General features: G+C 42.1%; 1 protein-coding gene across 1 annotated transcript in view; it reads left to right on the plus strand.

The window, feature by feature from the left end:
- Positions 1-9,132, plus strand: part of LOC100998436 (zinc finger protein 732) — an 89,497-nt gene extending 80,365 nt beyond the window's left edge. The window contains exon 4 of the mRNA XM_031664817.1: positions 8,577-9,132. Coding sequence (XP_031520677.1) covers positions 8,577-8,599 — 23 coding nt within the window. The 3' untranslated portion in view covers positions 8,600-9,132. The remainder of the gene's footprint in view (positions 1-8,576) is intronic.
- The last annotated feature ends 3,588 nt before the right edge of the window (positions 9,133-12,720 follow it).

Raw genomic sequence — 12,720 nt, forward strand, 5'->3', positions numbered from 1 at the left:
CCCACCCAGGCCTCCCAAAGTGCTAGGATTACAGGCGTGAGCCACCACGCCTGGCCTAAGGATGCGTTTTTGAGACTTTATTTATGTGCAAGAAGCCAGGCACAAAAAGATAAATACTATATAATTCTACTTACGTAAGATACCTAAAGTAGTTAAGCTCCTAGAAACAGAAAGTAGACTAAACTGCGTCAGGGGCTAAGTGGAGAAGAAAATGAGTAGTTGTTGTTTCACAGACAACCTGTTAGAACACAAAATAACTCTTATTTTTTAAAACTGTAAGATCTGGGTATATGTGCAGGTTTGTTATATACGTAAACTTTTGTCACGAAGGTTTGTTGTACAGATTATTTTGTCATCAAGGTATTAAGCCTGGTACATATTAAAGATTGAATTACACAATGCATCCTTTCATACTACATGGAATCAAACTAGAAATCAAAAGCAGAATCAAAATTGCCAAATCCAAAAATATGTGAAACTTAACAGAAGATTTAATATTTTTAAATGACAATACTACCCACAGTGATACTCAAATTCAATGTAATCCTGATGAAAATCCAAATGATGCTTTTTAAAGACATCTTTTTAAAAATTCTTACATTTACATGGAATATCAAAGGACCACTGATAGCCCGAACATTCTTAGAAAACAAGAACAAAGTTAGAGGCACAATGCTTCCTTTGTTTAGAACAGATTACAAAGCTACATAAATAAAAACAGTGTGGTACTTGCAAGAAGACAAATAGCAATGGAACAGAACCCAGAACTTAAAGCCAAACCATGTTTGTGTATATGCTCAAATGATCTTCAACAGGGTTGCTATGACCGCACAACAAGAAAAAGACAGTCTCTTCAATAAATGGTGTTGGAAAACTCTGTAACTACATGGGAAAAACTGAGGTTGGGTCCTTCCCCCGAACCATATACAAAAACTGTCCTGAATGAGTTAAATATTTAAATGTCAGAATTATACCTATACAATTTCTAGAAGAAAATACAGTAAGTTTATGACCTTGGTCTCAGCAGTTTTTCCTTGCATACAACATCAAATATCTGAGCAACAAATTAAAAAAAACTCAGAGAAATGGGACTACATTAAATTTATCTCTGCATATGAAACATTTTGTAAGAGTCCCATCTAAGAAGAAAACAAATTAAAAAGCATATATTTGACAGAAGCTAACATCCACAACAACTTCAAAAAAATCAACAAATACTAAGTAACATGATTAACAAATGAACAAGATAAAAATGGTTCTCCAAAGATGAAATGCACACAGCAAACAATTACTGAAAAAAATTTCCAGTCTTTAGCAAAATGTAAAGCAAAACCACAATAAGGTATTATTGTGCATTAATTAGGATGGCCAATATCAAGCAAACAATGACAAATGTTGTCATTTGTACCTGAAAAATGTATAAAGGTTCCTCCAAAAATTAAAAATGAAGTTATTATATGACCCAGTAAGCCCACTCCTCTTTCTTTCTTTGTTTTTTTTGAGACAGAGACTTGCTCTGTTGCCCAGACTGGAGTGCAGTGGCGTGATCTTGGTTCACTGCAACCTCAGCCTCCTGGGTTCAAGTGATTGTTGTGGCTCAGCCTCCCAAGTAGCTGGGATTACAGGTGCACACTACCACTCCTGGCTAATTTTTGTATTTTTAATAGAGACAGGGTTTCACCATGTTGGCCAGGCTGGTCTTGAACTCCTGACATCAAGTGATCCACCTGCCTTGGCCTCCCAAAGTGCTGGGATTACAGGTGTGAGCCATGGTGCCTGGCCCCACTTCTGAGCATCTATTCAAAATATGCAAAGTATACCTGAAAGAAATATTTGCATATTCATGTTTACTGCAGCAATATTCACTGTATTAGTTTATTCCGGCATTGATAAAGAAATACCTGAGACTGGGTAATTTATTTTAAAAAGGAGGTTTAATTGGGTCATGGTTCTATAGCCTGTACAGAAAGTGCAGCAGCTTCTGCTTCTGGGAAGACCTCAAAAAGCTTCCAATCATAGCACAAAGCAAAGGGACGGTGAGTCATCTTACATGGTGGGAGCAGGAGTAAGAGAAATTGAGAGAAGTGGTGCCACATACTTTTGAAAAATGAGATCTCAGGAGAACTCACTCGCTATGGCAGACAGTACCAAAGGGGCTAAGCTAAACCATTCATGAGAAGCCAACCCTATGACCCAACCACCTCTCACCAAGCCCGTCTCCAACACTAGGGATGGAAATTTGACATGAGATTTGAATGAAAACGCAGATCCATGCCGGGCGCGGTGACTCACGCCTGTAATCCCAGCACTTTGGGAGGCCGAGGCGGGCGGATCAGGAGGTCAGCAGATCGAGACCATCCTGGCTAACACAGTGAAACCCCGTCTCTACTAAAAATACAAAAAAATTAGCCGGGCGAGGTGGCGGCGCCTGTAGTCCCAGCTACTCGGGAGGCTGAGGCAGGAGAATGGCGGGAACCTGGGAGGCGGAGCTTGCAGTGAGCTGAGATCCGGCCACTGCACTCCAGCCCGGGCGACAGAGCGAGACTCCGTCTCAAAAAAAAAAAAAGAAAACGCAGATCCGAACCATATCATTTTCAAAATCCAAAAACTGAAAAAACTCAAACACCCTTCAATGGATGAATGATTTAAAAAGATGTGCTTTATACATACGATGAAATCTTCTTTAGCCTCCAATGAAAATATCTTGTGACATGCTACAATAAGGATAAATCTCAAAGCCATTATTTAAAGTGTTTGTTAAGACACCAACAAAGTGATAGTGTATGATTCCACTTTTATACAATATCTTGTGTAGTAAACTAGGAAACAGAAGTAGAAACACGCTTGCCTATGGTTAGGGTTGTGAAGCCTCAGTGGAGCCAGAGATCAAGGAGGGTTATTTAGAAAAAACAGGCCCTCACCCAGGTGGCTAACTCAAGGGCCCATAGACATGGCTACAGACAAGGAAATGGCACACAAGCTTGGTGTTACTGAAGATTATGAAGCAGTTCTGCAACCTTTCTCAAACTCCTCTCAGCTACAGTCCACAAGTGGTCCTTCATTAAGAGACCTGCAGGGAGACACACCCAGCCATAACCCTGGAGGCAGCTTTGTATATCTTGGCCTCAGTTGTGCTCCCTGAAGCAGCCCTGTGACTCAGTTCTAGCCCTCACAGTCACAGTCTGTAGCCAGTTGTACACACTCAGGGACCCACATAGAGACTTGTGAAAACTGTTCCCAGGTAGTCAGCAGAAGCCAAACCCATTCATACACCTGATATTTGGCCCAACACATGCAGAAAAACTTCAAACCCTACCCTAATGCCTGCCATATAGATTAATGTCCTCAAGGATATTTAATCTTTCCATGGCCCAGAAAGAATCCATGACTGTCCAAATCTCTGTTAACACAACCATCAAAGGCAGACCCCACAGCAGACCCAGCATCACCCTTGTAACCCAGCTACAACCCTTCTTCTCTGCAACCCCAAAGGTAATCTCATCAGCCTGTGGACCAAACAAATGGGAGATCTTTACCTGTCAAAAATAGTTTACAGAAACTGTAATTATTGTTAGATCCTTCAAATGTACAGACACAGGGCTGCTTCAGAGACCACAGCTGAGGCCAAGATACGCAGGCCCGCCTGCAGGGCCACAGCTTCTATCTTAACATATTCCTGGAAGTTTCTTTCAGAAAAATTGGGTAAGGAAAAGGACAACAAAGCTCTCCAGCTTGGAAAAGAAGTAAAAATGTTACTGTTTGTAGATAATATGATCATGCATACATATATAAAACCCACTGCATCTTTAAATAAAACAATGTTGCTACATATACCATTCGAACATAACCTTTGTTTCTATCAATTCAACTATGGTAATTCCGCCTCTGGGTTTAAGCGATTCTCCTGCCTCAGCCTCCTGAGTAGCTGGGATTACAGGTGCGTGCCACCACAGCCAGCTAATTTTTTGTATCTTTAGTACAGATGGGGTTTCACCATGTTGGCCATGCTAGTCTCAAACTCCTGACCTCATGATCCGCCTGCCTCGGTCTCCCAAAGTTCTGGGATTACAGGTATGAGCCACCGCGCCCAGCCAATATTAGTTTTCTTAAACAATATGTTGCTTCACTTACAGTTTCCATGAAACTATCAACAAAGTGAGAATTTACAATACACACATATAACTTATATAGGTGTGTGTATGTGTGAGACCCACATTTTTACATAGATATAGATAGATCTCAATGACAGAATCCCAGTAGGCTTTTTTTTTTTTTTTTTTTTTAAACAGAGTCTCACTCTGTAGCCCAGGCTGGAGTGCAATGGTGCCATCTCAGCTCACTGCAACCTCGGCCTCTCGGGTTCAGCAATTCTCCCACCTCAGCCTCTTGAGTACCTGGGATTACAGGTGCCTGCCAACATACCCAGCTAATTTTTGTAATTTTAGTAGAGACGGGGTTTCACCATGTTGGCCAGGTTGGTCTCGAACTTCTGACCTCAAGTGATCCGCCCACTTCGGCCTCCCAAAGTGCTGGGATTACAGGCGTGAGCCACTGTGCCCGGTCCCCAGTAGGCTTCTTACTAAAATTATAAGATAATAGTTATTAGGAAATAATAATATACACTTAGCAGTCTTCTAGTTAATGACAGTGCATTTAAGAAATCTTAGCAGGGCGCGGTAGCTCACGCTTGTAATCCCAGCACTTTGGGAGGCAGAGGCGGGTGGATCACAAGGTCAGGAGATCGAGATCATCCTGGCTAACACGGTGAAACCCTGTCTCCACTAAAACTGCAAAAAAATTAGCTGGGCGTGGTGGCGGGCGCCTGTAGTCCCAGCTACTCTGGAGGCTTGAGGCAGGAGAATGACGTCAATTAGGGAGGTGGAGCTTGCAGTGAGCTGAGATCACGCCACTGCACTCCTGCCTGGGTGACAGAGTGAGACTCCCTCTTGGCGGGGAAAAAAAGAAATCTTGAAGGTGAGTAGATACTTTAATCAACTGGTGTTCAATCCTATGAATGTAAGAACATTTTGCTTATCTGTTGTGGTAGATATCATAAAAATTATTCATGAACTTTTTTTTGTAAAGCTCATCAGGTATCGTTAGTGTTAGTGTTTTTTATGTGTGGCCCAAGACAATTCTGCTTCCAATGTGGCCCAGGGAAGCTAAAAGGTTGGAAAACTATGCTTTAAACTATATTATAATTTGAAAATTTACACATATAGAGTTTAAATTACAAATCTCAGTTTATACTAAAACAATAACATTTTGAAGTACAATCAGCAATACATTTTTCATATTTAGGAAAATGCTTATCGTTCTTATAAAATTGCTAAGAAAGAATTTTTGTAGAATTACATTTGCAATAAGATTAAAAATCACTAAGCAGAAAAGGTGCAACATCTGTCCCTAGTGTTCCTGGGATTTCTGAACCAAATTCCAATATGTCCACTACTTGCCTTACATATTTAGGCATGAAACAAAATCCATATTTGAAAAAAATACGTTAACATAGAGGTCCTCAATAACACAAGAATTCCTATGTCTCCAAAAGCAATGGAACAGCAGTCAGATCATGCAGCCCCTTATAAGTGATAAAGTGGACATTGGCTCTCCCTGTAAACTTGAAGGGAGATCGCTAAAGAAAAGAGAGGGCTTTGTGTGGTGGCTCACACCTGTAATCCCAGCACTTTGGGAGGCCGAGGCAGGTGGATCACCTAAAGTCAGGAGTTTGAGACCAGTCTGGCCAACATGGCAAAACCCTGTCTCTACTAAAAATACAAAAATTAGCTAGGTGTATTGGCAGATGCCTGTAATCCCAGTTACCCACGAGGCTGAGGTAAGAGAATCACTGGAACCTGGGAGGCACAGGCTGCAGTGAGCTGAGATCACACCACTGCACTCCAGCCTGGGTGACAGAGCAAGACTCTATCTCAAAAAAAAGAAAAAAGGGAATTCTTAGAAGACTTAACAGCATGGGCTGCGGATGCCCCTATTTGTGAACATGAGAAAAAATGCAGCCTTTTCAGAAATTATTTGCATTGAAGAAGAGCTTTCCAAACTACATTTTAAGGCCTGGCTTTCTTTTTTGCCTTTGGTACCCTTGCCTGTGTCCTCTCCTTCATTCACTCTCACCTACCTGGGGCTCTGGCTACTGTCTCATGTGTCTTCCCATTAAAGGGCTCTTTTCTTTGCTCCAAACAAGTGATGAGGTCTGAGTTAAAGAGAGCAACACTTGTTTTACTTAAAAAAAAAAAAAAAAAAAAAGGAACGTGACTATTGCCAAGGATTCGCCAATTACCAGCCTAGCCCTATGCTAAGAAGAAAAGACAAATGATGGAAGATTCTAAAAAAATTAATCCAAAAATTGTTTCCTGATAGGCTCTTTAGAATATTTAAGTATTTTAAATCTGTGGTTTCTAAGTTCCACTACCCAGTACTACTGAATCAAAAAAAATTGGCGCAAATTGGATTTTAAGATGTGGAAAACAATATTTTACAACATTGAATTTCTAGATTTACCAGTAATCTAGAGTGAAGGACACAAATTACCTCAAGAAAAGAGAAGGTTTAGGTAAAGATGAAACATCTTAAAGATTTTTTTTTACACCAGCAAACTCCCAATTTTTTCATGAAGAAACAAACTGAAACTAATTCACGCAAAGCAGAAGCTCCCAAGAAACATTCTACAAAGAGAAAAAATAAAACTCTGAGGGAATATTAGGAATTACATATGAAAGTTATCCTCACCCAGGGAGACCAGATTTCTATAGTTCTCCAACACACATCTCTATATACATTCTGCTGGGCAGGATCCAGACATTTCCACTCTTCTGGGGAGAATTCTATAGCCACATCCTTGAATGTTAAGAGTTCCTGAAAACACATATTTGTCAAGTGACAGAGTTCTTTTTTTTTTTTTTTTTGAGACGGAGTCTCGCTCTGTCACCCAGGCTGGAATGCAGTGGCCGGATCTCAGCTCACTGCAAGCTCCGCCTCTCGGGTTTACGCCATTCTCCTGCCTCAGCCTCCCGAGTAGCTGGGACTACAGGCGCCCGCCACCTCGCCCGGCTAGTTTTTTTTTGTATTTTTAGTAGAGACGGGGTTTCACCGTATTAGCCAGGATGGTCTCGATCTCCTGACCTCATGATCCGCCCGTCTCGGCCTCCCAAAGTGCTGGGATTACAGGCTTGAGCCACCGCGCCCGGCCTTTTTTGTATTTTTAGTAGAGACAAAGTTTCACCTTGTTAGCCAGGATGGTCTCGATCTCCTGACCTTGTGATCCGCCTGCCTCGGCCTCCCAAAGTGCTGGATTACAGGTGTGAGCCACCGCGCCCGGCCAGTGACAGAGGTCTCAATTTGACCACAGGAGAAATGAGTTAAGGGAGCTAGTTCTGACTGTAATTATCTGATAAAATAACTTTCAACACAGTAATGTTCTCTAAAGTATTCTATAACTTAGGAAAAAGGATGGCATGCGAGCAATTACTGTTGCTGCAATGGAAATATGGGCAACGCTGACCTGCTGCTACCAAAACCAAGCAGAGTAGGCCCTGTGACTTCCTCGAACAAAGGGTTAACTCACCACTCATTAAAGTATCTGGAAACCCTCATGCTTGACCCTGGCCTCGCTGTAGAATCATGTTTTAATTTAAAAAACGGATGTTTCCACCCAGAAAAACAGACAGAATCTGTGGGGAGGGAACAAGTGACTGCTTCTCTTCAAACAGTCCATGTGATCCTATTAGAAGACTGGGCTGAGAGTCAGCTAAGCACTGGCTTTCAAGCTTCAATGTGCATATAAATTATTTGCTATTCTAGGCCTCACTGTAAATAACAAAATTCTGCAGGTTTGAAAAGGGTCCATGAAAAGGAGCTTCTTATAGCAAGTCTCCTGTTGATGCTGATATTCCTCCCCCTAAATCCATTATAGTACCACTCAGCTAGAGTAAGAAGGCACAGCACACAGGGTCCCTTACCCCAACACAAATACTTTTCATCTGAAGACAAGACCACCAGTCATCATCCTGAAACAGGGCATTCTCTGCAGGCCCTTCAGTGGTTACAGAGGCTGGAGATGGTGGCAATATCTGAATAAGTCTGCATTTGAAAAACATGTGCACATGCATTACTGTGATCTTTAAGGAGCATGTACTGTGTGTGCAGGAGTATGTCACAGAGCACTGTGCTGGGAAGATCACATTATGTGTGTTAATTCTCATAACATCCTGGGAGGTGGGTACTAACTGTCCCATAATTCCCAGGATTTAAATGCAGGGCCCAGCATTTCTATTTTTTTTTTCTGTTTCCCTATGATTGATTTTTTTTTAAAAAAAGTTCAGAATAATAGTTCAATATAAATAGATGGGAGAGAAACAGAATGGAAGTGTTAAGTGCAATTCAGAGGAATTTATTTTTGTATTTGTATTTACTTTGAGAATTGTTAAAAAAAAATAGAACTGTAGGGATGGAGAACAGATTGCTGGGTGTCTCTAGAAACACTGGTTTTAATTTTATAAAAAGAATTTAAAGCACAAAAGTATATTGCTTTTCCCCATTTATCTGCTTTTGTGTTTCAGGAAATTGGAAGCACCAGCTCTGAAGAGGCAGTAGGAGTAGCCACCCCAAACTCAGATCTCCTCTAAGCAGTTCTGTGAGAGATTTCAATGTAGATTAGACCTGGACAAGATTCAGCAGAGGGTGGATCTGGGCAGGGTTGGGATAGAAGGTGGGCCCTAGGCTTCTGCTCTCTGGGCCACCAAGTATTTTCAGTTTTGTTTTTTCTAAGCCTGAGCAAGAGAAATTTGATTCTCAGAGTTTGTGTAATTTTAATCTATTTTAGACACTTCCCTGTCTATATTACAACATACAATAAGGAGGAATTTAACCAAAACTCTTATGTTTTTCTGGACCAATTATATTAGAAGCTAAATACTTATTCTTAGCAAGCTAAAAACAATACAAATAATAAGAACTTCTCTTCTATCCATGAATAGCCCTTCAGGTAGAGGCATCAAAACTCACAAAACAATAAAAGGGAAGTAACCCAAATGAAGCTTAAGCTTCCCATGCAGTTTCCGTCTTTGTACTGAACACATGATGCTGAATTCAACCATTTATTCATGTGCTCTAGACTGCAAGTTCCTTCATGGGAGGGACCGTGACTGCTTCGTCTCTTTCTAATGACCATACAAAATAGAAGCAATTAGTTTATTGATCAGTTTGAGTCTCCAGAACCAGAAAACTGGAACAACTCTTATCTGGTTATGAATCAATGAGATTCTTTCTGTGAGGGGAGGAACAAACCCTTGATAAGTCATTTCTCTTCCTCTGAAATGGAACCAGAATTAGACTTTGTCAGACTGACCCCAGTCTGCACAAGACATCCTCAAATGTCTCAAATACTCACTGAGTGTCCTCAGTGACCCTGGCTGAAGCCCCATAGTGATCCAGGCAAGAGAGACTGAGACTGACTTCATGGAGTGCAAATAGAAAATAGAACTGCCCAGGCAGAGCTGCAGATTCTAGATCCAGATGTGATATGCACTGTCCCTGATCAGCTAACTCTGAGACAAGAGGAAAGACGAAAGTTCTCCAGTACCCGAGTATACAGGATGGCATACTTGTGATTATGGTTGTGATTATGGCTCTGGATATTTTGTGGCCCTAACCTCCCACTGCTAAGGTGCTTGTTATACACTTACAGATTCTGCCACAGGATTCTATTCACACCAGAAGCTTCTCACACAGCTGTAGCAGGTGACAAGACCTGGAAAACTCAAAGGGCTCCACGCTGAAAGTGGGGTTTAAGTTGTCTATGTTGACTTCTCATGATGCAGAAAATGCCTTCTGTGAGTTTTCTGTATGTCTTCAACCCAAAGTCTGGCCCTATTTTGTGAATCCTAGGCAGAAGCCAGCTTTTATGTGCAGATTCTAGGTGAGATCAATGTGCCTCTGCATTCCTGGGGATTACAGCAAACAGAGTAAAACCAGAGACAGCCTTTCATGGAGGCTCCTTCAACACATTCTGAAGAATATTTTGACCTAAAAGGAAAAAACTGGGGTAAACATAAGTAGAGAGTTTATTTGGGCCAAAGCTTGAAGATTGCGATCTTGCAGTATAAAGCTGCCCTGAATATATACTCCAATTAGAAGCAGTTACAAGTGTATTTTTAAAGGCAAAAAAGAAAGCAGAGAGGGGACTGATACAAAGTTGTTAGACATTCCTATTGATTTACAGAAGTAAAATTGGTTAGTGGCTGGCTATACATTGTTAAGCCATAGAGTGTGGGTTACAGTGCCCACTGTGGTATTATTAGGTTACTTTATAGCCACTGCTGGCAATAGCAAGGAATTTCAAAAAACAAATAGTTCAAAGAGGGGAACAGTAGGACTGTGGTCTCATTTTAACAAGTCTCTGGGTCTGATAATTAAAAGAAACTGTATTTCTCAGATAAAAGTGTCATTTTTCTCTCAAATCCCAGGACATAAATTCAGAATTTGGGAATGCACATTTAGGTCCTGGAGGGCTGGTGAGCTATGGACATTTGTGGGCATTTGGACAAGGGGAGAAGGGACAGAATTGAAGTTCTCAGGTTTAATCAATGCACATGTGTGATCCTGGTTGGGTGTATGGGCCCCATGGTGTCTGAACCAGTGTCAGATCTGAAGATGTCAGGAGCATGGAGGGAAGTGGAATAACTGATGGCTGTCCTGAAAGGTTATTTTTGTAGAAATCTAGTCTAACTGCTCTAGAAGTGATTGTAGATCCCAAATAAAGAGAACTTTTGGTTTGCAGATTTGTGGAGCACTTTGCTGCACTTTGTGTACTTTGCCACAAAATTGTGGATTGTGACTGGAATCCTTAGAAGGAAGGTTTTTTCTAAAGAGAAGCCTGGTGGGCACTTTGTGTATACCATGTGGTAATTCTGGACAGTGTTTGGAAAATATAACTAAAAGCAAAATAATCTCCAATCCTATGATACTCTCCACAATAATAGAACAGCAAGATAATGATTTGTTATTTAATTAAACCAAAATACGATGTGCATCACAGGCAATCTAATAGACTGCAAATACAGAAAAAACGTCGCCATTAGTACTCAAGTACAAGACATGACAGCACCATTTGTCATACACAGTTTATAATAACGTCAACTAGTAATTTGGGAGGTCATCTGGGTTTTCTAATTGGTAACATTAAAAACAAACAAACCAAAAAACCACTTTCCATATCTTCATGATAGGACGTAGTTTTGAAATGTGGAGGCACGTACGGGCTGAAGGCAGCCTCCTACTCGCCTACAGACTGTGGCATAGGGTGTATATTCTTGCTATTTGCATTTCAACGCAATAGTTCCCAGGTCCTAAAGACAGTTTTGAGTCAAAAAAGACAAATGACCTAGTTAACTGACAAAAATGATTTACATATTTTTCAAAGCAGCAGAGAAAATATTTAAATATAAAAGTTTTCAAACTAAATGCTTTAAGAAAAGGGAGAAGAGCAAAAAGTCTTCCCTCATTCTAAAGAGAAAGCATTAAGCCTTTTCTAACTTGTATTTGGTCCTACAACAGGCAGGTCTAAAGGTCTGGTCTTGAACTCACTAATGTTGGAATTCTTGTAGCACATGAGGGATGCACTTGAGCAAACTGTGTGCACCGGAAAGAGGATGTGTGGGGAAGAAAAGAGCATAAGAGAGAAAGGTGCTATCAAGAGCCTTGGGTGGGGTCAAGGCAGGATTGATGAAATGACTGGTTTGTGCTACAAGTTCAGGCCCAGGCAGGGCTAAGCTCTGACTGATTCCTGAGTCCATAAAGGCAGAGGAGATTAAGATCAGGTGGTCCAGAAGCCTAGGTAGGTGAAGAAAACAGATTCCTGCTACAGATCTGGGGTTGACATGAGCCAGGAGTCTTCTGGGCACTGTGTGTGTTCTTAGGAGAAAACTGTAGGAGCAAAGCTGCCATGGGCACAATTCCTGAGGGTAGAACCCTGTCCTGGGATGAGTGTGGCCATTCGAATACCCAGTGGGCGTGCTCAGGAGTGGGTTAGCATTGGGTGGGGGCTGGCAGCAGGGTGCAGGGAAGGGACGTTTCTCAGAACTCCTCCTTTCCTCTTAAGTTCCCAGTTCCCTCTCCCCGGGAGGAGACCTGGAGGAACCGGACAGGGCCCAGCAGGACCGCGCAAGTGCAGAACCCACTCGCGCCTCCCGCAGACACCAGGCGACTCCCTCCAGCCCAGGCTCAGCCATGTCTCCATGTGTTTCTTCTGACAGAAAACGTGCGGAGTTTCCTCAACACCGGTCAATGCTCCAGCCCCAACGGGCTGTCCAGCAACTCACTAACGACCCCACCCAGAGTCAGCGCAGACCCACAAGCTCCAAGCTCTTCCACATAACTGCCCCCTGCAGGCGCCAGTCCACCTCTAGGACACCGATGGCACATTTCTGAGCGTCTCCAACAAACCAGAGAGCCCGCACCTCTCAGTTCCCATGTGTAGAACCACTCACAGAACTCAGCGAGCTGTCGCATACGACACCAGCGTATTCTAAAAGTGCGGCTCTAGAACAGCCATAGCGGAGGCTCAGGGCAAGGGGACCCCGGTGGAAAGTTGGGGGCTGGTGGTGAATGGCTTCCCTTCCTCACACACACCTCACAAAAGCCTTTGCTTCAAGACCCGGCTGTAGCCCAAACCACGAGCCATGGCGGTGGCTGTCACTAATGAGT

The sequence above is a fragment of the Papio anubis genome, chromosome 3, assembly GCF_008728515.1.
Source record: "Papio anubis isolate 15944 chromosome 3, Panubis1.0, whole genome shotgun sequence".
Lineage (NCBI taxonomy): Eukaryota > Metazoa > Chordata > Mammalia > Primates > Cercopithecidae > Papio > Papio anubis.